Genomic DNA, 27,248 nt, shown 5'->3' with positions numbered 1-27,248 from the left:
GATATTCATTAAATAAGACCTTATCCCTCCCCCAGACATCATTCTCACAGCATTTCCTGTACAGGTTTAAGTACATAACCTAGTGCAGGTTAAGTAGCACTTACATGGAAAAACCTTTTCTTACTGAGACATTCTGGTGTTCCTTGGTTTAAACCTGCCAATCTGGCAATGATACAGGTTATTGATATGAACTAAAATACATATACTTTTTGTACTTCCTGAGGATCTCTGAGAAAAGCTGTACAGGCTTCAAGAACATGGATGTGAAGTTTACAACTTAAGACAACATATAAAAATCCCAGTGTATCTCAGTGAGTCTTATTTTCACAGGACTCAAAGGATCACAATGCACACATTCTCTCAACACATTACCTCACTTGTATGAATTCAAAACTTCCCATCCAATGTCTGAAAATAGTTTATGTGAATAAAAAATAACACTAAGTTCTGAAGTTGTGTATTTGTTGGAACTAGACCCACTATTTTGCACATTAACAATGTTACACAAGATAGTAACCACTGCACAATAATACAGGTCTTCAGTTTTTAGGAAATAAGCTAAAGTAAGGGAACATTTCCCTTCCTCCTCGCCTCCTCTGAAGGGGACTGAACAAGAACAGAATTAATAGACAATTTAAAGTGAAAACCACTAATTTTATTTATAGGTGTTACAATACAATCACCATAAAACTTACAAGAACTGAACTTAAGACTTGCATAGACTTTCTTTAAAAATTAATTATTTTATTATTTTTTTTTAGGCCAAAGACTCCCCATTCAGTGTTTGGCACAAAGATATCTAAGAAGCTTCACTGTAGGGCTATAATTATTAAATAAAAGAATGAGCTACACATTTGGTTTATCTAGTAAGCAAAGCTAATACACAGCTGTGAATTTTTTCACTCAAATACTGGAAGTTTTCTGGGAAAGACTTCTTCATGCTTTGGTTAAAACTTGGAAATCAAAAGCAGGATCCATTTGCAGAAATACAATCTTGGAAATGCATACAGTACTATGTGCCACATCCCTCTTGATAGAAGGCACAGCTTAGGAAAGGAACATTCATGATATAAAACAGAAGCCAGTTCTGAAAGGCTAAAAGTGACACCCATTACTTCTGGCCATTTTTTGTTTAATCTAAGCAGGACCTGCTCTTATTTTTTAACACCAACACACCCCACACCCAATCTATAACATAACTTTAGTATCTGTAAAATTAAAGCTTTTCCAGGCATGAACAGTTGCAAAAAGAAACATGAAACAACATTTTTCTACTGGTGGAGTTACTTTCAAAACTAGACATGAGAAGTCACTATTCCCCAAGAACCCATGTGTCAAAACCAAAGAAATTATTAAAGGCAAAATTTTTTAAGTGTCATTCTCCCTGCATACTTGAAGTCAGGAAAACAAATCTGTACATGGCAGTAAAACCGATCATTTTGTCTAAAGTGCTTGATGAAAGCAGAAAAACTATGAAAATGATAAATTAGTGAAACCAGAGGTGGAAGAGTTACATTTATCATACAAAACAAGATAAATTGGAACATTTTCTCATTTTCTTGTTCCATTACACAAGATACAGCAGAAAGATTCTTCACAGTGAAGAGCTCCCTTAGAATGTACAGAGTTTGTAACACATTTTTTCTTACATTTCTGTGATATGAAGTAATTTGAAATTAGACACAGTATTCCAAAAGAGAAAATATTATTATAGCTAAGAAATGAGGATTACATAGGAAGCTTTAGACATAAAAAAAAAAAAAATCTTTGGGAAATGCTATTTAATACTTTCAATAATTTTAAATGCCCTGACACTATACATTTTACAGTAGAAATGCAAGAGCCTTTGGAACACAGCAATACTTGATTAGTTTTGTGCATGTCTTCTTTTAGGACATCATCTTTTCCTTACATCCCACTGAGCAGAAAAGCATCCCTTCCACAGATATGAACTTCTGGCCAATGAGACACTTGCTGCAACAGGAGCACCAGAAACATTCCCGCTTAGCATGCCAGTTGTAGTTGTTGTAGGTTACACGCTGAACCTCTGGATCTATTGCATTGTGACAGCCTTGGCAGATCTGGTGAGAAATAAAACAACACTGAAACTAAGCACACATATGCTCTCTTCAAGTGAAATAAAACCTGGAACTTTTAAATGTTTTTGGAGGAGAAAGACAGGTGTTAAAAGAAGCCTTTAAAAAAAGTCTCCAGCTTTTGATCTTTTTTCTTTACTTTTGAAGTGTTTTGATTAGAATTCAGCTGAGGGCACAGAATAATAAAATGAACAGGCAAGTTTATTTGCTGCTGGGACTAAGCTTAGACAGTTATGATGGTTAGGATTTCCCACTACCCAAATAATCATAAAAACCTTTTATGTCAAATGGCAGAGATATTCAAACAGTAACCTAAATATGTGAAGAGATTACCTACAAATCTTCCTGTGCATTGACAGCTCTGTGGTTATGCCAAATAATTAAAGGTTATTAGAAAGTCTTGAATGCAATTTATCTTAAAATCTGGTCGTTCACAAATTATAATTTAAACTGCCAACTAGAGATGACCATTTTTTTTCTTCATTCACTATATAAATCACCGAGGTGCACATTAGACTGAGCCCCCAACCAGTGGCTAGCTAACTTATAGATAAGAATGGACCATTATCTCAGATTAGTTTCCAGCATAACCACGAATTGAGAACTACCATTCTTTTCCAAACTCCTAGCTTTATCCTGTCAATCACTCTCCTTTTTAAGACGTGTGGGTAGAAATAAATGAAACAAAAGTACCTAGATTGCAGTATTTAACTACAGGCCTTTAGCAGCAACTGAAGTTGATTTCCACCAGGCTCAGTGAACTACAACTGATGAGAAGTAAACATTTAGCAGCATCACTCATCTTCACCTACTTTACTCCTTCTGTTACCAAATCCTGCTTCACCACTAGCTAAATTCAAGGTGTTTTTCCAACACCTTCACCCCAGCAGCAGCTTTTTTTCAAGTTTATGAAGTCACAAAACACTTGCCTGCCTGAAGTTGTGGGTTTTGGTTTCCTTTTCCTGAAGGGGAAGAAGATGACTGACTCAAACCTAAATATTCAATTTATACTCTTTACATACTTCCAGACTGAGAAAGAGTTTGAAGCTCCACAGACTTATGTTCCCTTCCTTCACAACACCAAGACATCTGTAAGGACCTTACCACAGCATGGTTCTTCATGTAGCAGGATTTGCAGACTGGCTTGTCATTCACTGTTATATAGGTTATCCCAGCCAGAACACAATCACAGTCAAAACAGCAGAAGTGTTTCAGATGCCAGTTTTGCCCTTCTGCTAGAGTATATTCATTGCTGAATATTAGCTGTGAGGAAGATACAAACAAGGGTACAAGTAAACAAGCACATTCCTTTGAACAGTGTACCTTTTAATAAGCCTAGCCTCTGGATGTTTTGTGATTTGCAAGGAACTCCCAGTTGTTCCACCACTGTTTGTTTCCCAAAAGCCTCCATGCTGCTCCCAAGAGCTCACAGATGCCAGAGGCCCCAGGAGGGCTGTTCCCTGTTGCTGCCCAGGGTCACTTTGGCCCTTAGCATTCCTGATAAGGAAACAACTGCATAAGTGTGACTTTTTGGAAGAATTTGCCCTCACATATCACATCCTATGTCCCTATAGATGGTGCAAAATCACCACCAAATCCAAAGCAAACTATGGGTTTTCTTGAATGTGCAGTGTCCATACTGGTTTCAGTTCTTTGCAACTAAAATATCAACTATACTGGGGAAGGCATATCATCTTCCTCCACTGAAACGTTTCAGTAAAACTCCTAAACACTTATCAGGGGAACAAACTTTTGTTTGTTTCCCTGATAACTTTGCTAGAAGAAAGGACTAGGATATTTCTTACCTCATCACATCCAGCACAGCGGGGTCTTTCACTGTCACAATAATGTCTTCCACAATACAGGTTACCATTCTTCCAGAAATAGATCATGTCTACTAGAAGTTCACCGCACGTGCAACAGACGAAACAACCTGGATGCCACAATTTGTCATATCCAGCACGTTCTGCATAGACAGCTGGGTCACCTTCCTTCATGTTCAGTTTGCAGTGATAGCAGGACTGGAAAGAGATTATTACCAAGTTAATGAAGTCTTTGAAAGCTAAATTTATAAAAATTACATACTATCTATTTATTTAATAAATTCCATCTTTCCAGACTGAAATGAAAGCATTAGTTTAATCCCACAAGCAGACAGCAGTGATTCAGGATATAGCTGTACCATAGTTTAGGTTTAACTAAGCCATTCAAGATGATGCACATTCCACTGTCATAGCATTAGTGCTCCTTAAAAGGATTGTTGTACTTTGCTGTATTCACATTCTGCAATTGCAGTCCAGTGTTTGAAGAAAATAACAGGCAATTAAAGTTCATGTTATGCTCTGTAAACCTTACATGCTTAGGAAAAGGACAGAATAATGATCTTCCATCCAAGCTAACCAACTATGACTAGAATGCATGACAAGGAAATGGCTGTACTTAGGGGTCATGAGAAGACCAAGCCATATCTGCATCACTGGTGGGGAAAATAATAAATTAGTGAATATTTCAAACTGATTCTGTTTAAAACTGTGTTCTAGGGATGCTAGTCACTCATGGCTGCTGTCCAACAGTCCGTGATTAATGATTTTAGGACAAGAGAGTGACTATGGATAAACTACAAAGCATACACAGCTACACTACAAATAGTTCCAGAGACTCCACTATCAGTCTTCTGCCCTACACCTGCCTACAGAGAGGGTTGTGCCATCAAGTAAAAAACACAGATGAATTATGTTACTGAAGCAAAGTTTTTTTATCAACAGTTTAATCATCAGTTTGGCATTTCCTGCACTCCAGCTGGTCTGTGGACAGGGCTGAACATCCTGGGAAGGTTTTCCTCTATGACTCACATCAGCCACAAATGGCTTTGTGTGTGCATATAAAAATAAAATATGCCTCGGCTACAAGGCATATTGATCAGATCCCAGATGCCTGACAATTTCAAAAGATAGATAGAAAGCCACCAAAAGAAGAACAACTTGGAACAGAATGCAGGGAAATTAATGAAAGGGAAATTTCAAATATACATGTATATAAAGGTTTCTGACCTTTCTACATTAGACCTCATACTCCAAGAGAAGCCCACTGAAAGGTTAAGTAGCTGCGTAGACCCAAGTCTAGGCAATGTGATTCACCTGCCTACCATTTACAACATCTCCAGCTTTGGTGGTTAAAAGGTACACAGAAATGTCCTTCTTTACAAAATGAAAATATGCTAAGCACATATTCTTCTTTAATTCAGCTTTCAGTCATGGTGAAAAAGCTTTGTATTTGTAAAAACAGAGACAATTACTATAGGTATATTTACATTAATAGTGACCTGGTTGTGTGTGAGTGTTGTTTGGTTTGCTTTTTTTTTTTTTTAATCAGGTTTCAAAGAAGTGCAGTCTATTCCTAGAATGAAAACTAATTTTTCAAGAGATTCTTTTTACCACAGCTACAGGAATACCACTTTCAAACTCAGTCTGAAAAACAATGTACAAGAATATCTGATGAGCAAAAATGCAGAACCAATAAAAAAAAGTGTAGACATGGATGGCATTCTTCTGCTAAGTATTTAAGAGCTCTTTTGTATCAATTTATGCTGAACTGTTAAAAAGCAGTTGAGATAATGCTAAATCATACAGCTGAAACAAAGTCTCGTTGCAAAAGTAAGACATCCCCCCCACCAAAACACTTAAAAATAACATTTCTAAATCCTGATTATTTAACCCAGTATAAAGTCAGTACCTAACAACAGATAAGAAACCCAAATATTCACATATGCTATTAAGAACCTACAAGCCTCTTTCTAAATCACAGCCCACAGTGATAATATATGCTTGGCTTAAACTGAAGGAAGAATACTCAGGTACTGGAGTAAGAAAAGTTTGGGAGTGATAAACAGCTGTAATGTAAAAAACAAAGCACCTTCTGATCCAATTACTCATGAGGACAGAGTGCCTCCTGCTATTGACTTATAGTCCAAGACAGTTGGTCAGCAGGGTACAATTCAAGATGTGCATTTCTGTAGGTCTTCCTTGAGGAGATAAGTTAAGAATTGCTGCTGTGAAACTAAAGTAAACCAGCAGGAAAGGCTGATATAAGACAAAATGACAGTAACCTAACCAAGACAGTTACAATAAAAAAAAAAAAAAAAAAAGGCAAATAACTACAGGTAACCAAATGGCACAGCTTGAACATTTCTAGGGTAAGTGGCCATGTCCAAAGCTAAAACCTAAGTGCTGGTTTTATATTTCACACCATTAGTCATATTTACTGTCAGTTCAGAAACAAACAATAAAAAACACATCACACCCCCCAATAATACCAAAAGTCACATTCTACAACCAATGTTAAACAAACCTTTTTCTCCATCTAGAACTTGTATATTAATTTTCTGTAAGCAACCTGCAGGCAAACATTTTTAAGGATTCATACACATAATAGCAACATTTCTAGAAATCATCTTATAGTACAGCTTTTGACACTCCAAAGTAATGTGTACCTCCACTAAACTGATTTAATGTTCCTTCAGTAATCCTACCCCTATTTTGAATTTGTAATTGGTAGCTGAGATATGCACAGCAGTAGTCATGTCAGAAATACTTGATTAAGGATATAATTTTTGAAATATCAATGAAAACTGGGTAGTTTTATATACTTTGTTTTTTGTTGAGCTATTACAAGGAGAAATCAGATGCCAAAGGAAAAAAATTGCTAAGAAAATTGAGCTGAATATGAAAAGAAGGCTAGTCAAAAAAGCCATTGTATGGTTCAACTTGTTGGACACAAGATGGAGACATGCTACTTTATTATTCCTTAATTTAATTTCACTTAAAACACAATTTGTCAAGTGGGTAATTTCAGTGCTCTTCCAAAAAAGAGGAGAAAACAAGCTTCTAAAATTAAACTAACTCTTCAAGAGGAGAGGAATGTAACAATTAGTCCCTAACACGACACAAACTTTTTGATTCTTATTCTGTAAAAGCCACCCTAATAAACTATCTCCAAGCTAACATGTTTTTGCACTAAGGATGAAAGTGTCACCTAGGAAGTTATTTGCTGCAATGAACTAAATACTGTCAGAAACCATGGCTCTATGCAGACATTCACAACATTTTCCAGTTTCTTCTTTCCCCCCCCAGCTTTTTTCTATTCCAAATTAACAAACAATTTAATTGGGCTAAAATGACCAAATAAAACACTCAGATGATAATACACCTTCTTGCTTTACCTTTCCCTTCTTATACTTACATATTGAGATGCTTTCTGACTTGGGAACTTCTCCATTGTTCCAACAGCAGATGAGGTACCTCTGCCACCACCATTTTTCAAGTTATTCTCATCAGGAGCTCTCACTTCCACATCACCAGGGAGCTTGACATCTCCTACACCAAGTGCCTCTCTTTTGTACTTCTTCACGAATTGTTCCATATGCCTCACTTCACTGGGGGAAAGCTCGTGGCACTTTGAAGGGTCCTGATCGTGAGCAGGCAGCTGCTTTGCCAACTGCTTCTTCCTGTACTGCGCGCCTTCCGAGCCAGCCACAGGCTGCTTCTCCTTGGGTAACATCTGCATGTACTGCTTAGCCTGAATCAGCAGGAATCACACATCAGATGGCGCTTCAACTACACACCCATTCTCATAAGCAAACACAACTAAACTAATCTCTACTGTTTTTAGCGACAGTCATATTTGTCAAAAACAAGGTTTTTTCCATAAACATTAAGCTTCTGAAAAAGTAATGGAGATAAAATACAGCAGATGCATTAATTGGCTTTTTCCCAGAGTAAGAGAAAGACTCCTTTTTAAGCCTTTTACAACATACAGAAAAGAGTTATTACTTCTCTGAATAAATAACATTTACACAGCACCTTGTCTCTATCTATGAATACTGATCATGAGTGTAGTCTTAGAAAAGTAGAAACTGAAAGAATCTGCTTGGGGCATACAGCCCATTGAAGAAATAACTCTAGCTAAATTAAGGGGGAAAAAAAAGCCCTAGTTTAAATAAAGCAATGACAAGGCTAAAAATCAAATTGGTAACTGAATGTTAAGTAAGTCTTAGATGCACAAGGTTTGATTATTTCAATGAAAAGGAATAATTTGTGATGATGTCATTCTGGCATGGATTGCACAACATTTTGGTACAATAAATTAGTAACCGAAGTTGAAAAGTGAAGCAAGATCCTCAGAAGGCTATCTACCATCTCATCTACTTCAGCTGAAAATATACTGGAAGAGAGCTGCTCTTTTAGATGTCAACACTGACCTTTTTCTTGCCATATACAGTAAAAGCTATAAGCAAGACTAAGTGTTCCCCTTAACTTTAAACAATGATATAAATTGATGTGGTGTTGCATATTGGTTTTTTTTTCCCTTTAAGCCTACACTCCCTATGCAAATGTTTCAACTTTATTAAAAAAAGAAAAAAGGAGAAAAAAAAAAAAAGAAAAAAAAAGAAAAAAAAAGACAAAAAAAGACAAAAAAAAGACAAAAAAAAAGACAAAAAAAAAGACAAAAAAAAGACAAAAAAAAAGACAAAAAAAAAGACAAAAAAAAGACAAAAAAAAGACAAAAAAAAGACAAAAAAAAGACAAAAAAAAGACAAAAAAAAGACAAAAAAAAGACAAAAAAAAGACAAAAAAAAGACAAAAAAAAGACAAAAAAAAGACAAAAAAAAGACAAAAAAAAGACAAAAAAAAGACAAAAAAAGACAAAAAAAAGACAAAAAAAAGACAAAAAAAAGACAAAAAAAAGACAAAAAAAAGACAAAAAAAAGACAAAAAAAAGACAAAAAAAAGACAAAAAAAGACAAAAAAAAAGACAAAAAAAAGACAAAAAAAAGACAAAAAAAAAAAGACAAAAAAAAGAAAAAAAAAAAAGACAAAAAAAAAGACAAAAAAAAGACAAAAAAAAGACAAAAAAAAAGACAAAAAAAAAGACAAAAAAAAAGACAAAAAAGACAAAAAAGACAAAAAAGACAAAAAAGACAAAAAAAGACAAAAAAGACAAAAAAAGACAAAAAAAGACAAAAAAAAAGACAAAAAAAAAGACAAAAAAAGACAAAAAAAAAGACAAAAAAAAAGACCAAAAAAAAGACCAAAAAAAAGACCAAAAAAAAGACCAAAAAAAAGACCAAAAAAAGACAAAAAAAAGACAAAAAAAAGACAAAAAAAGACAAAAAAAAGACAAAAAAAAGACAAAAAAAAGACAAAAAAAAGACAAAAAAAAGACAAAAAAAAGACAAAAAAAAGACAAAAAAAAGACAAAAAAAAGACAAAAAAAAGACAAAAAAAAGACAAAAAAAAGACAAAAAAAAGACAAAAAAAAGACAAAAAAAAGACAAAAAAAAGACAAAAAAAAGACAAAAAACAGACAAAAAAAAGACAAAAAAAAGACAAAAAAAAAGACAAAAAAAAGACAAAAAAAAGACAAAAAAAAGACAAAAAAAAGACAAAAAAAAACCAAAAAAAGACAAAAAAAAGACAAAAAAAAAAGACAAAAAAAAAGACAAAAAAAAAGACAAAAAAAAGAAAAAAAAAAGAAAAAAAAAGAAAAAAAAAGAAAAAAAAAAAGAAAAAAAAAAGAAAAAAAAAAGAAAAAAAAAAGAAAAAAAGAGCAGGTTACAGAACCAGTAGATAACTCTTAATCCTATGTATTAAAAATTACCTCACCTCCCCAGGTTTTTAAGCATTTCTACAGACAAACAACCATAAAGCAAGATGACAGATGCAAGCCTCATTAAATAGGCACCATATTTTCAGTTTTGAGGAGGAAGAAAGGAAGAGGCAAAGTTATCCTTCCAGTAAGCTCTACTACTTTATCTCCCACCAACTCTTGACTTGAACATGAAAAAATGTGAGTTGGACTTACAAGTGTCTGATTCTGAACAGGAGGAGCCCACTCATAAGTCACAGTATCGATGGTTATGTTCTTCTTGGCTGGCACTGGGCTGGTCATTATCATTACATTGCGTTTATACAAGGGATTGCCATCATTCTTCAGCTTTGCAATGAGAGTTGTGTATTTTGTATCTTCAAAGAGTTTCCCCACTTTCCTATCTTCCTCACTGCTTGAAGGGATATCATGCTCCTCCTGGCCACATTTGCAGTTGCGGCATATTTTCCTGAAATTCATAGAAACAGCCACAAAATTACAATCTCACATCATCGGGTCATGTAGTAACATCATAAGGAACCCAAACCTTTGTTTTCAGTGCTTTGTTTAGGAAATATACACTTTTTCTGCAATATGTCAAACACTTCCTTTATGTGTCCTGTTGTATTATTTACATTGTTTATTTACAGATACTGTTATCAGATATCACTCAACTACACTAATGCATTTTTAATACGAAGCCATGCCATTTCTTCAGTTACATCTCAGTACTGATCAAACACATACATATCCATTATCAGTCACCTACCAGATTTATTATAAGATAACTTAGTGCACCAACATGATTTCCCCAGCAATCATTCGCTTGGGATTTTAGTATTTCAGCTGCTCTTCAAACATTCAAAGTTACACGCACTCTACTATTTTCTTCATATTTATTTCACTGTATGCATGATATTTGGTTATCACCGGGTTGCTATTGCCTGGAAACAAGTATTTCCAAGAAAGGAAGAAAATGCATACAGACATATGAAAAGCATAATTGCACCAAGTTCTGGTCAAAGCACAGAATTTAAAGAGAAGATGAAAGAAAAGTTAAAGGCTTATATGGATAAAGCCTTTCAAAGCAGCTCTGAACCAAGTCAGAGGTACTTTGGCACATGCTGTAGAGAGACTTTTCACAGAAAACAGCCTTAAAAGGTAGAAGTAGATCTACTTCCTTGGATATAAATTATATTCTTTCATATACAACATAATTCAACTGCTTTGGCTAACGAATATTAGAAAGTAATTTGTTACCTTAAGCATAATTAAACAATTCACATATAATGAACAGGACCTAGGATTAGACAAGCTAGTTCATTATTTATTAACAGTGTCTCCAGAACTTCAGTTCAAAGCAGTCAGCCAGAAATCAGAGAAACTAGATGCTAACTAATGGTTCTTATTACAGACTAAGAAAACATATCAAGCTTCTGGATCTCTGGGGTTTGAAGAGGAATGAGCAGTGTTTTACCTCATTATTTATCCTTCATACAACAAATAGCATAAACTTTAGCTATAAAATGCTTCCGAACCCTGCCTGCCAAAACTCATCAAACTCCAACATTGTTCTGCATCTTGCTTTAGACAGTCTTGAAGGCAAGTTAGGCACCATAAGATATGTCACAGGAACACAACAAGAACATACCATAACTACAGCAAGCCCCTGAGGTAATGGGAAAGGAAGGAGAACCTGTAATTGGCAACATGAAGTGATACTCAGCCAGCCCCAAACACATGCTCTCTGTATGGACTCCAGTTTAGGATGTAGGGTACTAACATTTCAATGTGTGGTGGATGCTGCACTGGTCATTTGGTTACACAGAAAACATACATTGTGGTAATTTAAGTTTTAAAGCCCACTCCAAATAAAAATACCTAAACTCTAAAAATGAGCCACTCATTCAAAATAAGAATGTTAAGCAGAATCGACTTCACTTTGCAACACAAATACCTAAAGAGATCTCTAATTGAGATGTAGACTGTCTGACAGCTTCCAACTCATTTCCACAACAGGAAAGACGTGCAGAATTTCAAAGCTGATACTTACCTGAATAGCTACTATACACTAATCACTTTGCAATCTCCCAGTTTACCAAAACATTCAAGCATGAACTAGCATTTCCCACTGTGCTTAAAAGCTTTACTATGCATCTCAAGTACTCGAAACATAAAATTTTGCAAGATCTTCAACATCTGTCTACACAAATCCTTTACATAGCTAATACTTAGAGACTATTTAATATACTAATAAAGCAATTCACATTCATTTTGCTCATCTTTTATGGCATGCATGTGATTATACCTTATTACCAATTCTCAGTCATATCTTTTTTGAGATCTAATACCAGGTGAGAGAATCAGACCTAGTTTTTTTCAGATTTAGTGATTTACACCCTGATCACCATGCAGCTTTATGCCTCAAAGCACACATGCAACTGGAATTGAAGCAGTTTGTTCATCCAAACAATGACACTAAACACTTTATTTACAACTTAAATCTTTAGCAACAGTAACCCCCAGTTTTAGACTTGTGTCTTGATAGGATGTGATTTAATGACACTGGTGAAGACCAGACATTCTTGGGCTCCCTGCACAGACTTACACAACTGAAGCACAATCATGCTGTTCAGAACTGCTCTGCTTGCAAGACAGACCTCAGTAAGAACAGTTCATACTGCTGTATTGCCTGTGTGGTCTCAACTGCAATGTGACACAGGCTGGGCACTCTACCAGCACTACAGCATCCAACCACAGTAAAGCAGCACTGATAGCAGTGAGAGACCAGACCACCTAAGCTATGGTGGAATTCATCCTAAGACTTTCATGTGTGCTGGAAAAGCCACAAGAGCACCTTAATTTTGTTACGTCACGAAATTGCATGTTTCTCCTAGTAACATTCCTTCAGAATTCAGAATAGCTTAGAGACCCTGTTTCTAGTTTCCATTAGATGAATACTGTGACTCAGCTGCTGTTATTCTTGGTCCCACCTTGAAGGTTTAATGTTTCACTGACTGCAGTATCTGTGAGAGATTTTTTTTTTTTTTTTTTACTTTCCTCATAAAGAAGTAGTGGAGAAGAAGTGAAAGCACACAATTTGTCCTTAGGTCCTTCCTGGGACTCACAGTGAAAACTGGCATAGAACTACTGTGCTTTATTATGGAATTGAAAATAACAAGGTACTCACTAATCTTCCCCACCAGGAAGCCACTGAAATTAAGAATTTGTCTGTGTACATTTTAGTTTAATCTCCTTGCTCATTCAAAATTAAGTGAATAATTCTTTGCCAACAGTTTGCATGAAGATGCTACAGGGGCAATGTTACAAGTGTAATAGTGGCCTGGGCATTAGAACTTGTGTACCATTATGCCTCTGAATACAGTACAAAACAATACAGAAAGAATGCAGAGAATGCTGAGTCACAACTGATGTCAGCATATCTCAGTAAATCGAAGGAAAATCCCCATGGCTGTCCTGTTGCCATTTCCAATGCTCCCCAACACTCCCCCTGGATCTCAGCCACATGAAGATATCCATACAGCTGCTAACAGAGCAAAAAAGTATCCTGTTCTGATTTATAATCTTTCCTCTTTAATAGTTTCCAGCACTAAAAGATATCCAGTTGATACTTACATACGTAACTGTTCCTGAATAGCACTGTTCACAATTTAGTCCTAACTTCTTGCCACAGCACAATCCTGCTCACTGTCCCCTCTGAAGAAGGTATATGGCCAATTAATTCTCTTTAGAATGGACTGGATAGCAATTTTTTTTACTATATTTTGGAGTATCTAGTATATAGTAAGGAGATATTAGGGACTCCTGGTTATGTTTTCACAGCTCTCAGGACCTCATCAAAGCAGAGCCATGTTCCCTCTCCTCCCCTCCCCCAGTCTCAGCAATTTGAAAAGCTTTTCCCACTCAAAACATGGAAGATAGGGAGGAAACTTCAAAATCTATGGAATGAAAAGTTGCATAACACTGTAAAGACAGGTCTATCAGATAATGCCTTGCTAGCAGGTCTTCAGTAGTTAGAAAGAACAAGGAAGAAAGGTATGGAGATTCCATTCTCTGTAGTGATGAATTCCTGTGTCCTGAATGTCTACTGACATGAAGGATCAAAGACTTCCAGTTCCTTCTCTAAAATCAAATGTAAACCATCCTACGTTTGCCTACGTTTCGGTGTATGGAGAGGGAAAGTAAGATGGATCACGTTATTTTCTATGCTGGCTCCTAGTGACAGGAGGCAGTAGCTGCAAGCATAGAGAAATCCTCAAACACCTGGCAAGTCCTGAGGCTTGTGCCCTCCATGCAGAACGACTAACCTCCTCCTATTACAGGATCAGAAATCCAGATGGTCTGAATATCTCAGCGAGGGAGACTCCACCACCTCTCTGGACAACCCATTCCAGTGCTCGGTCACCTGCACAGTACAGAAGTTCTTCTTCTTATTCAGGTGGAACTTCCCGTGCAGCAGTTTCTGCTCACAGCCTTTTGTCTTATTGCTCAGCACCACCAAGCCGAGCGTGGCTGCATCCCTTTGACACCCTCCCTTGAGATACTGATAGACATTGATGAGGTCCCCTCACTTCTCGAGGCTGAACAGGCCCAGCTCCCTCAACCTTTCCTCTTGAGAGAGATGCTCCAAGATGCTGTGGCCCCTTAATCATCTTTGCTGCCTTCCACCAGGAGCTCCATGTCTCTCTTGTACTGAGGAGTACAGAATAGGACACAGCACACCACATGCAGAATGCACCCCAGGACACCATTGGACCCCAGGGCATACTGCTGGCTTAGGGAGAGCTTGTATTCCACAGGATACCCAGGTCCTTCTCCACAGAGTTGTTTTCTAGCAGGTCAGCCTTCAGCCTGTGCTGGTGCATGGCATTATTCTTCCTCAGGTGCAGGACCCTGCATTTCCCTTTGCTGCATTTCAGACTGCTCTCCTCTACCCATCTCTCCAACCTGCCAAAATCCTCCTGAAGGGCTGCACAGGATTCCAGCATATTGGCCACTCCTCCAGCTGCGCATCATCAATGAAATTACTGAGAAGGCACTGAGAAAGCACTTTGCTTCATCATTCAAGTCTTTGATTTTATGATTCCTTCTGTAATGTTTTCTTGCTATTACTGCAGCTATAAGTAATTGCCATTGCTTTGAACTGTGTCTCAATGCTTCCCTGCCAGCTGTAGTATCAGAAAATCTTGAAGCCAACTTAGGGCTCTCCCTGCCTTCCACATAATGGATCTGTGCAGAGAAGCCACATGATGAAAAAGATCATTCCCAAGCTTAAGATTCTTGTTTTCAGAGGTTTATTTTAACATCTTGGGAAGTCACACAGGGGACAGTTACCACTTTCTGGTATATATGCAACCAAGATAAATCAGAACCTTCTCTCCTGTTTTTAGCAACTTCTCACTCCAGTCCCATAGTTCCCTCTAGCGGGAAATACATTCCCTAAGAGCAATATGTAACTAACTGAGTAGCAATCTCTTACATCCAGCCTGACCCACTGGACATGTGAGGGGGGTGTTTTTCAGCCTGACATAAATCTAATACCTAAATTAAAAAGACCTTCACCTTCTGCTGCAGTTACACTTGGACAGAAACATGATTCTGATGACAATTTTAAAAGCAAAAGCTATTAACACACTAAGATAAACCAGGAAATTGTTAACCATTCAATGACCATTGTAGATCACATCTCTCATTTTATTCATTTTTGTATTCAGCTCACAACACTGAGGCTATCAGAACTTCAAAACTTAGGAGTAAATTTTACTAAAGGCTTGGTTTACCATCATTTCTATACTAGCTTCAACTTATAGTTCTGCACCTATAAAACCTGCCCAAACAGCGTGTCAAGATTTACAGCACAAATGTCTTAAAACAGTATGTTCCACCCAGGAGAGATATATTCCAAATACTCCCAGTAAAGAGAAGAACGCAAGGGTGTAGTAACTCCTTGTAAAGCCCTGCTACTCGATAGGTACACTTGGGTTTTTCTGACTCCCCAGAGGAAAAATTGAGGGTCTTTTGTATGAAGTACAAAAAGAAATTACATGTTGGCTCTTCGAGGAACAGCATTTTCCTGTATCAGGCCAAGAGCTGTGCGACGTGCTGAAGCTCCTCGGCAGTCCCCAGGAGAGGGCAGTGTCAGCACACGCTGCCGCTACTGCCCTGCTTGCTGGGCTGCATCTGGCTCCGATGGAGGTCACGGTCTTCATAATGCCCTTACGGAGCTGTGCTTTGGGGGTCTAGCTAAAACAGTCTTGATAGGACTTGCTAGTACTGGCCACTTCTGGCACAAAGTCAAGGCTTTGCGTTTCTGAACTCTGCCCCCACCTCAGCAAGTAGAGAAGCTGGGAAGGGCACATCTGACTCAAATTGGTTTAAATGCTATATAACATCATGATAAGCCATAAAACGGAAATAGAGGATGAAGTCAGGGTTTCTGACTTAAGTAGTTACAGCTTGGAGACTGGCTGAGCATCAGTGTGCTGGTGGGAGCGGGCCAGTGATTCCTGTTATAGCACTTGCTCACCCACTACTTCAGCTATTAAACTGATTATTTCAACCCATGAGTCACCTCACTTTTGTTTCTCCTTTTTTGTCTCCCACCCTGATGTCTGGGACAGGGAGTGAGCAGCTGTATGGGTGTTTGGCTGCTGACCAGGGTCAATCCCTACCCGCAATTATTCTGCCAATGTGTAACTGTTTCTCTAATTACAATTCTTACTTCAACACTTGTCTTTTACAGACAAGTAGCAATTAAGTACGTGGGTAAACTTGAACTGATTTTGATTATTCATGTTATAAAGACAATATTCTGTCCAGTTGTGCTACAGTTTGTTCCTACTTAAAACAGATTTTCAAATTTAAAGGCTAACAAGTAAACAGATATTTGGGATGCAATGTGTTCCACTTAAGTGGTGGACTACAACAATACATGTGTCATGCAAAGCATATTAATATATTTTTCCCTTTGAAAACTATTTACACAGAACTGAATGAAGACTTCAGATTCACACTCTTACTGTCCCCAGTAGCAGCTCTGCTGGAGAAACAGCTATATTCCAACCCATTCTTGAATTCTCTCAATTGCTAACTTTTTTACTGTCTCAGAAGTATGTGCCACATTTGGCTGACACTTAGATGAAGCTTCTCAGACTACTTCCAGCCACCTTATTTACCAGGTCTATCCTATATGGACTCAATTTCCAAATTAAATCTTAGCTAATCAGTCACTGTTCTTATATCTTTTTCATTACTTGTTTTTTAATCCATTGCTGTCCACAAACTTCAGCGTTTCTAGGAAAGACAGTGATCTGATGAGGTATGTTTTCATGACCTGGTACAATGAGCCCTAACCACAGGAAAACAGTGCAATATGGATAAAGAAAAACAAAGGCAAAAAACCCCAAATACCCACACAGAAGCAGACACCTTTTAACCTGGCAATCATACTATGATGTAAATAAACCACTTTAGCCATTTTATTTCTTTTTATTCCAAATTATTTCATGTTATAGAATAACCTAGCAATTACAAGGTGCAATATTGGCAATTAAATTTAAAAAAAAAAAAAAAAAAAGAGTTAAAAAGTTAACTGGACTTTTTCCTCCCCCACTTGTAATTTCCCCATCTGCCATAGTGACTATGGACAAAAGAGCTTTCAGTAGAAACTAATAATTTCACTATTTACTGTTGCACTTTTTAAAATTCTCTTTTATTGCATTACTTACATTATTTCTGTTTTATTTTACTATTACTTCTACACACAACCCCTCAGTGATGCAGGGGGTGCTGAAAAAGTCCTTCTAAAAATTGTTTTATCTTTAGATGATCACGTTTACCTACTAGTACATAAAGACTTCTTGATCTGTGTCATTATTTGTAAGTTGTTTCTAGTGGTTTCTATAGTATATATTACAGATAAGAATATAGCTTGATTATGTATCAACTTACAACACATTTTTGCTGTGCTTTGTTTTCATTTGCCTGATTATTTTCTGAACAGTGTCCTCTGCAGTCAAATATTTGGGCAAAGATAATGTAAAATCTCCTAGGCCTTATCAGCACCTGATGTCACTACAGCTGGCATACAAAGGCTACCTTATACGACAAAACTAAATTCTACTACCAATGCAACTTTCACTCCAGCTAGTTAGCACTAGTTTAATGCATTAATTTTCATTGATAGCACGTGCTAGTACTATTAACAGCTATTTTTCTGTTCTTTTCGGGCTTTTCCCATTGAGAGGGGCGTTTTTTCTGAAAAATCAGAATTACTAAGCCCAGAATACTGGGCATGCTCTAAGCTACATCTTAGAGCATGCCCAGTATTATGAGTGAACTGGGCCAGTGATACATATATACATCTTGTTTTAGTAAAGCAAGAAAGGTCTTAATGAAATAGAAAGTTTTTGCAAAAGTAATGACAGACTATTTACTGCTATCATCAACTCACTGATTTAGGAACAGTACACCATCCAAGACTCAGTATTATCTAACTTATTTGAATTTATGTGACACACACAAGTGACACCTCCTCCCCATCTAAATAAGTTGTAGGTGTGTACAATGTTTCAAATATTTTCAAAGTAATTTTACAGAGCATCTCAGATCAAAGCTTACATATTTGGTCAGGAGTTGAAAAAGCATTTTATTACACAAATAAAACACTTCTTCTCTGTCATGTCTCTTACAGTAAGGCTAGACATATTTTTACAAATCTACTTCAATTGTTTAGTGCTGCAGTAGAAGTACTACCATTCACTTCAGGGTGGATAAAATGCATGTTCAGGAGTGATTAGATACACTGTTGTAATCCATCTGAGAATTTCTGGCCCTGAACTGTGTCAGCTTTTTAAAAACATCTTAACAGTTTAATTAAGAGAGAACAAAAACGGTTAATTAGACATTTGCATACATACCTCAAGGTCTGCAGTGCTGAGTCACAGCTCAGGATACATTTGGTGTCACTTACCTCCAGTAATGAAGCTCAAATCCTTCACACTTTTCCTTACATTTTAAGCAGGGGGCACCAAATCCTTCCTCATGGCCCAAGCCCATCTGTATACAGAGGAAGATGACTACAGTCAGCTTCAAGTATTATGATGCACGAATGATCTTACTGATGCCTTTACAATCTGCAATCAACAGCTAAAGCAAAAGACTAAGCATTTGACTAAGCTGACATAAGGACAGCATTTGGGGTGCACTCCTACTGTATCTACATAAGTGGCAGTGATCACACAAGCCTCTACACAGGACTGAGCTAAGCAGGCAGAGGTAGCCTTAGTACTTTTCTGGTGACTTTTCTCCCCAGCCCAGCTTGTTCTACACCTTCACACAAGAGAAGAAGCAGGCTCTTGGCAGCATTTCCTTAAGTCTAAGGCTGTGAAATCAGAGTAAGCGAGGCCAGAAGACCTCAAGTCAAAGGACATTTAATCCAGCTATCTGGACTAAGTGATTTACAGTATTTAACTTGGCAAAACACCGGACACCAATAAATAAACAAACCCCAGATTTATTTGCACTAATCCCAAATAAAGGAAACAACTAAGTGGTTTGTCTAATATTTCCAAGTATATTTGAGGCTACTCTGATAGTGACTGAGAGTAGCATATACCTTTTACAATTACATTTCAGCTGGACTCATACCAGCTGACTTTCCGAGGGGAAAGTGAAACAGCACAGTTAGTAAAATCAATGACCAGAAGGGATATGTAAAGGGTTTCAAAAGGATGGATGACCAATTCACAATGCAGAGGAAATATCAGAAAATATAGACAACAGTGAAGAGTAAAAGTATTCACACAATATATCAACACATCAGCAAATTTAACCAAGTAACAGCCACCTGTAAGTTTGAGGTGATAAACAAATATGAAGCACGATGACTTAGGCATTCATATAACACAGTGAAATTAAAGTGTCTCACTCCAGCATTTTAAACCTTTGAGGAACACGGCTCTCAAATCAGACAGATGAAGGACCATGGAAGTGTGGCCACAGCTGGGTATGCAGGCTCATGCCCAACAGACAGAGGGTGAGGGGATGGGTATGCCCAACATGGCCATCCCCTCACCCCACACAGTGGATGGAGTGCTCCCAACCAGCTGTATGTAAAAACAGCTCACCTGCAGTTTAGCTTTTACTGTGAATGGAAACTGAGCTAGAACTGGCAAGTTCTGGTACTAACTTCAGTTCTGGCAACAACACAATGCCAAAGTTATTCACATGTGGTGATAGAGTTTTATTATTAATTTTGCCATTTACTGAGAGAAATCGTACTACTATTGTTGTATGTACAAGGATATAAACCAGGTCAACTTTTCAACTTGGTCTCTGTCCAAAATAAAGAACAGATTATTCACAAACCATTTGTTTAATACAGAACACATGGTAAAATGCAGGGAATACTGCTTTCAGTTACTTTGTAATTAAAAGGATCACTGCCTCAACAATCATCAGACATCCCTGAGGAAAACTACCCTGAAGATGGTGATCTATTTAGAAGGAGGTGGTATGTTGGCAGCTATTAAGCTACTGCAGGGATGGACAGAAGGATATGACATTTTTTCTTCTGTATCTAGAATATGAAATACAAGCTGGATGTGATCATGGTGACATCATCAAACTAAGTTCACATGAGGCGCTAACCTGAAACCTATCAGTAGATATGTAAAATAAGCATAACTTTGAAGATTAGGTTCTTCATCAGCTACACTTTTGATAAGCTAAAACCCCAAAAAAACCTAAGAAATCTCACTGCTGTGCATGCTCTATTGCTGAGATCTGATCTTACATCACTATATTCTGTACTATCAGAAGTCTTCTCTAGCACGGAAACACAAGAAATGGAAAATTTAAAAAGGTTACAGCATTTAAAGTTTAAAAACAAAAGAGCAATGATTGTTCTTTTATAATTTTGGAGTCATAAGAAGTAACTACTACAAAAGACATATGAATATCTGAGCAATGCTCTTAAACAACTTTGACAGACACTGTATGAGCAGGAAAAAAAAAATTCTGATCTGTAACAAAGAGCAGTATGCCACAAATCACTTTATACTTGTTTTTAAAATGTCTATTAAAATTGATGACAACTCTGACCCTGGGGTTTTTTAATATGTGTTTTGATTTGGGCAAAGTTGACTGGAATTAAGAACCCTGGGTACAGAAGTCCATTTTGCACAGAAAGAAGGATGCCAAAAAGTGGTTGCATCCAAGAAAAATATTTGGAGGATGATCTGGACAGGCAGAAGAATAAATCAAGGAGCTGCAGTAGCCTGATAGCAGAAAAGTCCCAGGAATTTATTTTATTGTGGTACCTTCTACGATATATCAAATAGCTCAGAATTTAAATATTTAAGACACTGCTACATAGTGTACCTTCAAAAGGCTAACAGCTATCAAAGACAGCTCAGTCGGACAGAAAACAAGTGTTGCTTATTCACGACATCCAGCATTACACTAGCTAAGTTTGAATGCAGCTGACACACACAATAACACAACCTGTAAACCTCCAAAACAACACTATCCATCATCCAGAACTGCAGAGGCATTTTCACAATACTCCATGTATTTTGTTTTGACATCAGCACTCTTACCCAGTTGTGTTCTCTAACATTAGGTTTTGAGAAGCAGACCTGGAAACCTACACATTCATTTTTAGGAGCTCTAGTCATGCAGGAAAGTGCATGCTTTTTTTCTGCTTTTAAAAGCTGTAGCTAGACAACCTTAAACTAAAAACAAGGCACAAATAAAGAGTTAGGTAGACTTTAAAAACAACAAAAAATTCCCCAACAAAACCAGAAACACATACACCAGCAGTACTAGAGTACAGTTAGATCTGGTGTATTCTGGAAATGTCATGACAGAAACCTCCTTACTCCTAACCTGTTCATTTGATCAAGTTTGAGATGCTAGGTAACAGGTGTGACATGCTTTCATCTTAAGAGCTCTGCTCTTCCTGAAGGTTTCCAGGATCCCCACCAACTCTGGTCACCAGCTAAAACTATACATATGGGGGGTTTGTACATATACATCCCTATAAAAAACCATGTGTGTGTATATGTATATATACACACACACACACACACAGCCAATACACATAAGTATTAGTTACATATAAATAAAACAAGCATATCTATTTAGATTGCAAAATACAATTTTAAAAGAAACTACATTATAGATATTTACATGTACACCCTCATAACTGTAAACTTTGTATCTGCTAGGAAAAAGACAGTAATTTGCATGACATGTTCAGTATACTTTCTTGAAGTAAAAAAAGTATTTTTAAGCAACTTTTACCAATAAAATTTCTTTCAAAATTGCTCTTCATTATTACTACTACTTTCTTAGAGAAAATTAGAAACATTTCTTTCTTTTTTTCCAGGTACAACTTCAGAATCAGATCTTTGTTACTTTTATGACAGAATACTGTAACTCAAAGTTAGTTAATTTTCCCCCTTGCTGCAAAATACTTGGTTTATAATTATACCCTGTTGAAGAAACTTCCATCTGATCATAAGTCATGCAGTAATGCATTCAAAGAATTTCTTGACTTGCTATTCAGGCATTTTGTGATATTTTACAGTCAGACACCTGGGGAGTACTTTTGCCATGGGAAAAAAAGAGTAAGAGTCAAATGTTTAGTTCAGCTGTGCCGTATTTGCCAAGCTGATATGCAGGGATGCTGGACAAAAAAGAAAATCTAGAGGTGTAGATTCAGACAGGTGCTCCAAAAAATTATTCACCTTTTTTTTTTAACTTTGCTGGGGGGAAAAAACCTAAAACCCCACAGCATATGCAGGAAGAAGTTACTTAGCTTGTGAACAAAACTGAAGTAGTTCCTCTCATATCTATATAAATGTTTTCATTCTTCCACTTTCAGGCAAAACTCACCCCTGAATAAAAGTACATTTCCTTGATCTTACTGTACATATGAAACAGCAAAAAAGATCTACTATAATGGGTTTCCATAGCAGTAACACCAAAACAAACAGTGACCTCAACAGGAAGTGCAGCTTAGCAGACATGACTAAATCATGCTTTGCAAAACACAGAAAAGTTGACTTTGCTCCTATACATACTTTATTGGCCATTCATTTATCAAAGATCATTACAGTTGTTGACTTAGCAATGTCTAAAGCACTCGGTGTTGGGTTTTCCAATTGTAACAGAACAAACTAAGTCTCACACCACTGAAAAATAGCCACACACAAATTCCACATTAGAGAAGCTGCACCTCTTCTCCCCAAACTGCCTGCCCCTTCTCCACTGCAAGCAAAGTTCTTTTTATAAAGCAAGTATTATACTGTGAAAGTTTATATAGAACAGACTCAGTGCCAGATTCTTATTTTCTCTAGTGAAGCATGAGACTGTGCTGCCAGCATGGCTGAAAAGCAGGACCGTGACCTACTGATTCATTTTACCAAGTTCACAGAGGTGGCAGACAGGGCAGGAATCCAGGCTGTTAGAACAAAGTTCTGCTAGAGTATTCAACACAAAGCATTAAATCTTTATGCTCCCTATAGCCTCAAAGCAAGGTTTGAGAACACAGCATATATTGTATTTGGGAGAAACAGTGGTCTGTTTTTTACACAAGTACTTTTCAAGCTGGAGCTCCTGTTCTTACCCTTCAGCTCTGTTGTGCAATCGTTTTATACAAACACTATCTTCATGACCCTCAAATGCAAGAGCAAAGCTAATTCCCCCTGAGAAAAAGGAGAAAACTGTACAGTTCCCCCTAAATGCAAAAGGAAAATTTTAACAGATCAGGAAAAGTCTTAGACTTAGTATTCACAAGGCAGCCAAAAAGACACTATTCACTGCCTAGATGTTTGCCAGTTACTTAATAGCTCTAAAATGCATGGGGAACTGACTATAAAATTTACATGACCACACATTTGCATATGTTCTGCATATATATTGCTCAGTGCAGAAAGTTCATGCTGAAATTTCTGTTTCTGACAGGCTGTGGCTGTCCAGAGCCCAGGATTCAGCCCAAGAGAGACATCTGGCTTCACAGTAGTACTGGTTCCTCTGGCCACTTAAGACAGCAAGATGAGTTTTACAACACATGAAAGAAACACAACAGAAGCTAAATTAAAAGTCTGAGCCAAAGTAACTGTGCCCCTAAGATGCCTTAAGAAGGGTATGTTAAACAGGACTGCTTTTCTGTCATGAGACAAAGTATATAAGGCATCCACTGTCCACTGCTGAAAGGATGGGTTAGAAATTGTGGCAGGTGGGGCAGCAGTTCTTCCTGCTAAAGAACACGTACATTGTTGGAGTCCTAGTGGTCTTGTACTGGAGGGAAGCGATTCCAATCAGACAGACTGTGACAGAATTGCTACATTTGGAAGAAAAAAACCCACCAAACCTAATATCAGCAATGAAAACAGACTTTCTCTGAGTGTTTTTTCTCTTCACACAAACCCAGACATGTAGATACAAATGCATGCATTAGCTTTCCAAACAGACAATACAGAAACTCAAAAATGAAGAATGGACTCATGGATTACTGACACTTAGAGAAATCTTAGGAATGTCACCTTGGAAACTTCATCTATCAGGTTTCCTAGAAGCAGAAAACATTCCATTATATTACCCTGTACAGTTATAAATTAGCAGTTGTGGGCAGGGAAAGAAGCTTTTCTACAGCACCAGTTGAGTGTCTGAGCCTCCATACAACATGCTGCTCCAAGGCATTCATTTCCTTCTGCTCTGCTGAACACCAGGGCTACAGAATAGCCAACATCTAAACTAAGAGTTCAAAAATGCAATGGAATTACTTATCTGGAGACAACATGACAATTCCTGCATTCTTCTGCCCAGTGCTTTAGGAAATTCCTGCTCAACAGGCAAATTAGCCACTCACCACTCCATAATATTTACCAGGTTATTTGCCAGGCAACAAATACCTACAAGTCACTACAAAATAAAAGGCTACATAAAGTACATTTTGTAAGAGAACTCAAGATATTTTGCTCCAGGGTGCAAGACAGAGACAGGTGAGAACCATGGCATGTGGTAAAGCAACCTACTGCTGCTGATGGACTAGAAATCTGACACAGGAATCTCCATCTCAGGACAAGTTACTTCTGAAAGCCAAGTAGCTCACCAGTTTTGATAATCTTGACTGGACACTTCTCAGAATGTTCTTCCACCTTTCAAGAAAGAAGGAAGTTGGCAAAAAAGAGAGAAGCAAAAAGATAATAAAACAAACAGGTTGAGAATTAGAATTAAAGGACAGAAAAGGAAGACACACAGTTATTCCAGAGTTGACATGAAACTGTTATTCTATTCAGGGTACAAAATTTAAGAAGTTTTGATCAAATAAATTTTAGTAGTCAAAAAAGAAGAACTTTGTACTGAACTCACTGGTACCTAGTAAAGCTTCCCCATTCTCCCTGTAGGGACTTTCAGAGAGCCTCTTCTGTTCTCTTGGAAAATGAGCTTCATCCAAGTTACAAAGAGAAAGAAGATGAGATGATATGAGCAAGAGAGGAGAGAGAGCACAATAACAGATACATGTTTCTGAGCATACACATAGTAGAAACAGAGAAAATGTGATGGTTTTCAAATCATAGACATCTCTGCATATTAACACTAAAGCAGGGCAGAACAGAAATACTACTTTCATAAAACAGAGCTTTGCTGGTTTCTTTTGTGGCACTAGCTTTTGTGTCTATTTGAGCAGGTTCAGAAAAAGTCTTCAGGAATCTTCAAAGTTGATGAAGAAGAGAAGTAAAAGATAAGCAAGAAAAATTTAGCAGAATAGTCAAATAAATTTAAACCACACACAACTACCCAATAATTACAGAGTAATTTCAAGCAGATGTTCAGCAACTACAAGTTCACTCAAACCAAGACTCCATTATCAGCAGAATTTTATCAGTCATTTCACACCCCATATTTATTTTCTCTTTAGATAAATAAATTCTGAGTTAGATGCTCTGTCTTCCACAAATATGCATCTTTCACCTCCTGGAGCTCAAAAAGCTTCCAGCAAACAAGCTCTGTGATGCCATCAAGTTTAAGTTTTAAATTGTGCTTACAACACAAGCAAATCTACTCAAGAAGCTTATTTATACTGCATTCAAGGAGTATCAGGAGGGGAACAACACTGTGCACACAAACAGCTTCTAAAGACAGCAACAGTACTTAGCTACATCCGTCTATACGCTGATGGCCTAATGACCAGGGGTTGAGATAGGCAGTTCCTCCAAAGCAGGATCCTCACCCAAGTGACACTATCACACGGTGACATCACTTGAAGCAAGCTGTAATTCAAGGCCATCCATTGCTAGGATGCAGCCCTAACAGGTAGCCTTCCACACGACACAACTACTTCCACCCCCAGGTCAGTTTTTAGCCTGCAAGCTGGAAAAGCACAGGGGTATACAAAAGTGCATATGTATATCCTAAAACAAGTTGCTACCTTTAAATAAAACAATTCAGGAATAAACCCCCCACACATTCATACAACATGCATTTCAAAAGACTACTTTCCACATATCAATGAAGGTTATGTATAGATTAATTCCACATTCACATATAAAGCTCTTTTTCCCCTTATCAAATAGTATCAAAACAGATACTACGAAAAAGTTTTTAATTTTAAAAAATTCAGTGCTTTAGCACTACATTTAATTTGTGAAAGAACTAGAGGCAAAGACTTATAAGAGTATCCCACGTGAAGTCAGCTTTACATAGGAAGTTTTAAATGTTTAGTTTTGGAAAGAGATTCAATACAATTGGATTACCTATCGCTTTCTTTTACTTACCTTTTGTTTCCTGCCAGTTTGACGCAACTAGTCAACATACCTTTAAAAATAAAGAAAAATCAAGCCCAGGCCTCTCGCTCAAGGGGGCAATCCCTAGGACCGCTGATAACACACTTGTGAAGAGTCAGTAACATCATAGGTCTGCAATCAATCACTAACATAACCACCAACAGCGACTTGGCTGCTTGTAATTTGAGTTTCTCTACTACATACACAGCGCACGTACATGAAAGCAACTATCAGATCTCGGGGGTTTATTGGGGGGACCGAACACACGCTTTACTCGCATGACAGAACAGCGGTACGTCCCACCTGGGGCACCAACTGCGGCGAGTCCCTAGGGCCGGCAGCAGCGAGGCAGCCCAGCTGGGCGCGCACCGGGGCTCCCCGGCAGACGGCTCTCCTGCCACGGGGCCCGGGCGGGAAGCACGGGGCGCCGGGAAGGGCACTCCAGGGGCGACCCCAGGGCAGCCCCCGAGGAGGCTGCAGCACCGAGGCGGGTCCGCCGCTCCCCAGAGAGCGGACAGCGGCGTGCGCGGCAGGTATCCCGGCGAGCAGCCCCCCTTACCTTCTTCACTTTATTCTCCAGGCTCATGACGGCGGCTCCGACTGTGAGGCAGCTCCCACGGAGAAGTCACCGCTCGCGCGCTCCGCGACGCTCAAACTTCCGCTGCCCTGCGGCAGTGGCTGCAGCCGAACA

At 37.8% G+C, this 27,248-nt stretch overlaps 1 protein-coding gene across 1 annotated transcript; it reads right to left on the bottom strand.

The window, feature by feature from the left end:
* Positions 1–633: 633 nt before the first annotated feature.
* Positions 634–27,248, bottom strand: TES (testin LIM domain protein). The gene is made up of 7 exons (XM_059847141.1): positions 27,117–27,248; positions 18,733–18,818; positions 9,957–10,209; positions 7,335–7,670; positions 3,902–4,117; positions 3,201–3,359; positions 634–2,081 (listed from the first exon to the last, which is right to left on the bottom strand). Exons 1-7 carry the CDS (start codon positions 27,141–27,143, stop codon positions 1,890–1,892), a joined length of 1,269 nt encoding a protein of 422 aa, XP_059703124.1. The 5' UTR covers positions 27,144–27,248; the 3' UTR covers positions 634–1,889.

This window comes from Haemorhous mexicanus, chromosome 5 (assembly GCF_027477595.1).
Source record: "Haemorhous mexicanus isolate bHaeMex1 chromosome 5, bHaeMex1.pri, whole genome shotgun sequence".
Classification (NCBI taxonomy): Eukaryota; Metazoa; Chordata; class Aves; order Passeriformes; family Fringillidae; genus Haemorhous; species Haemorhous mexicanus.
This window is presented reverse-complemented; position numbering and strand designations above follow the sequence as displayed.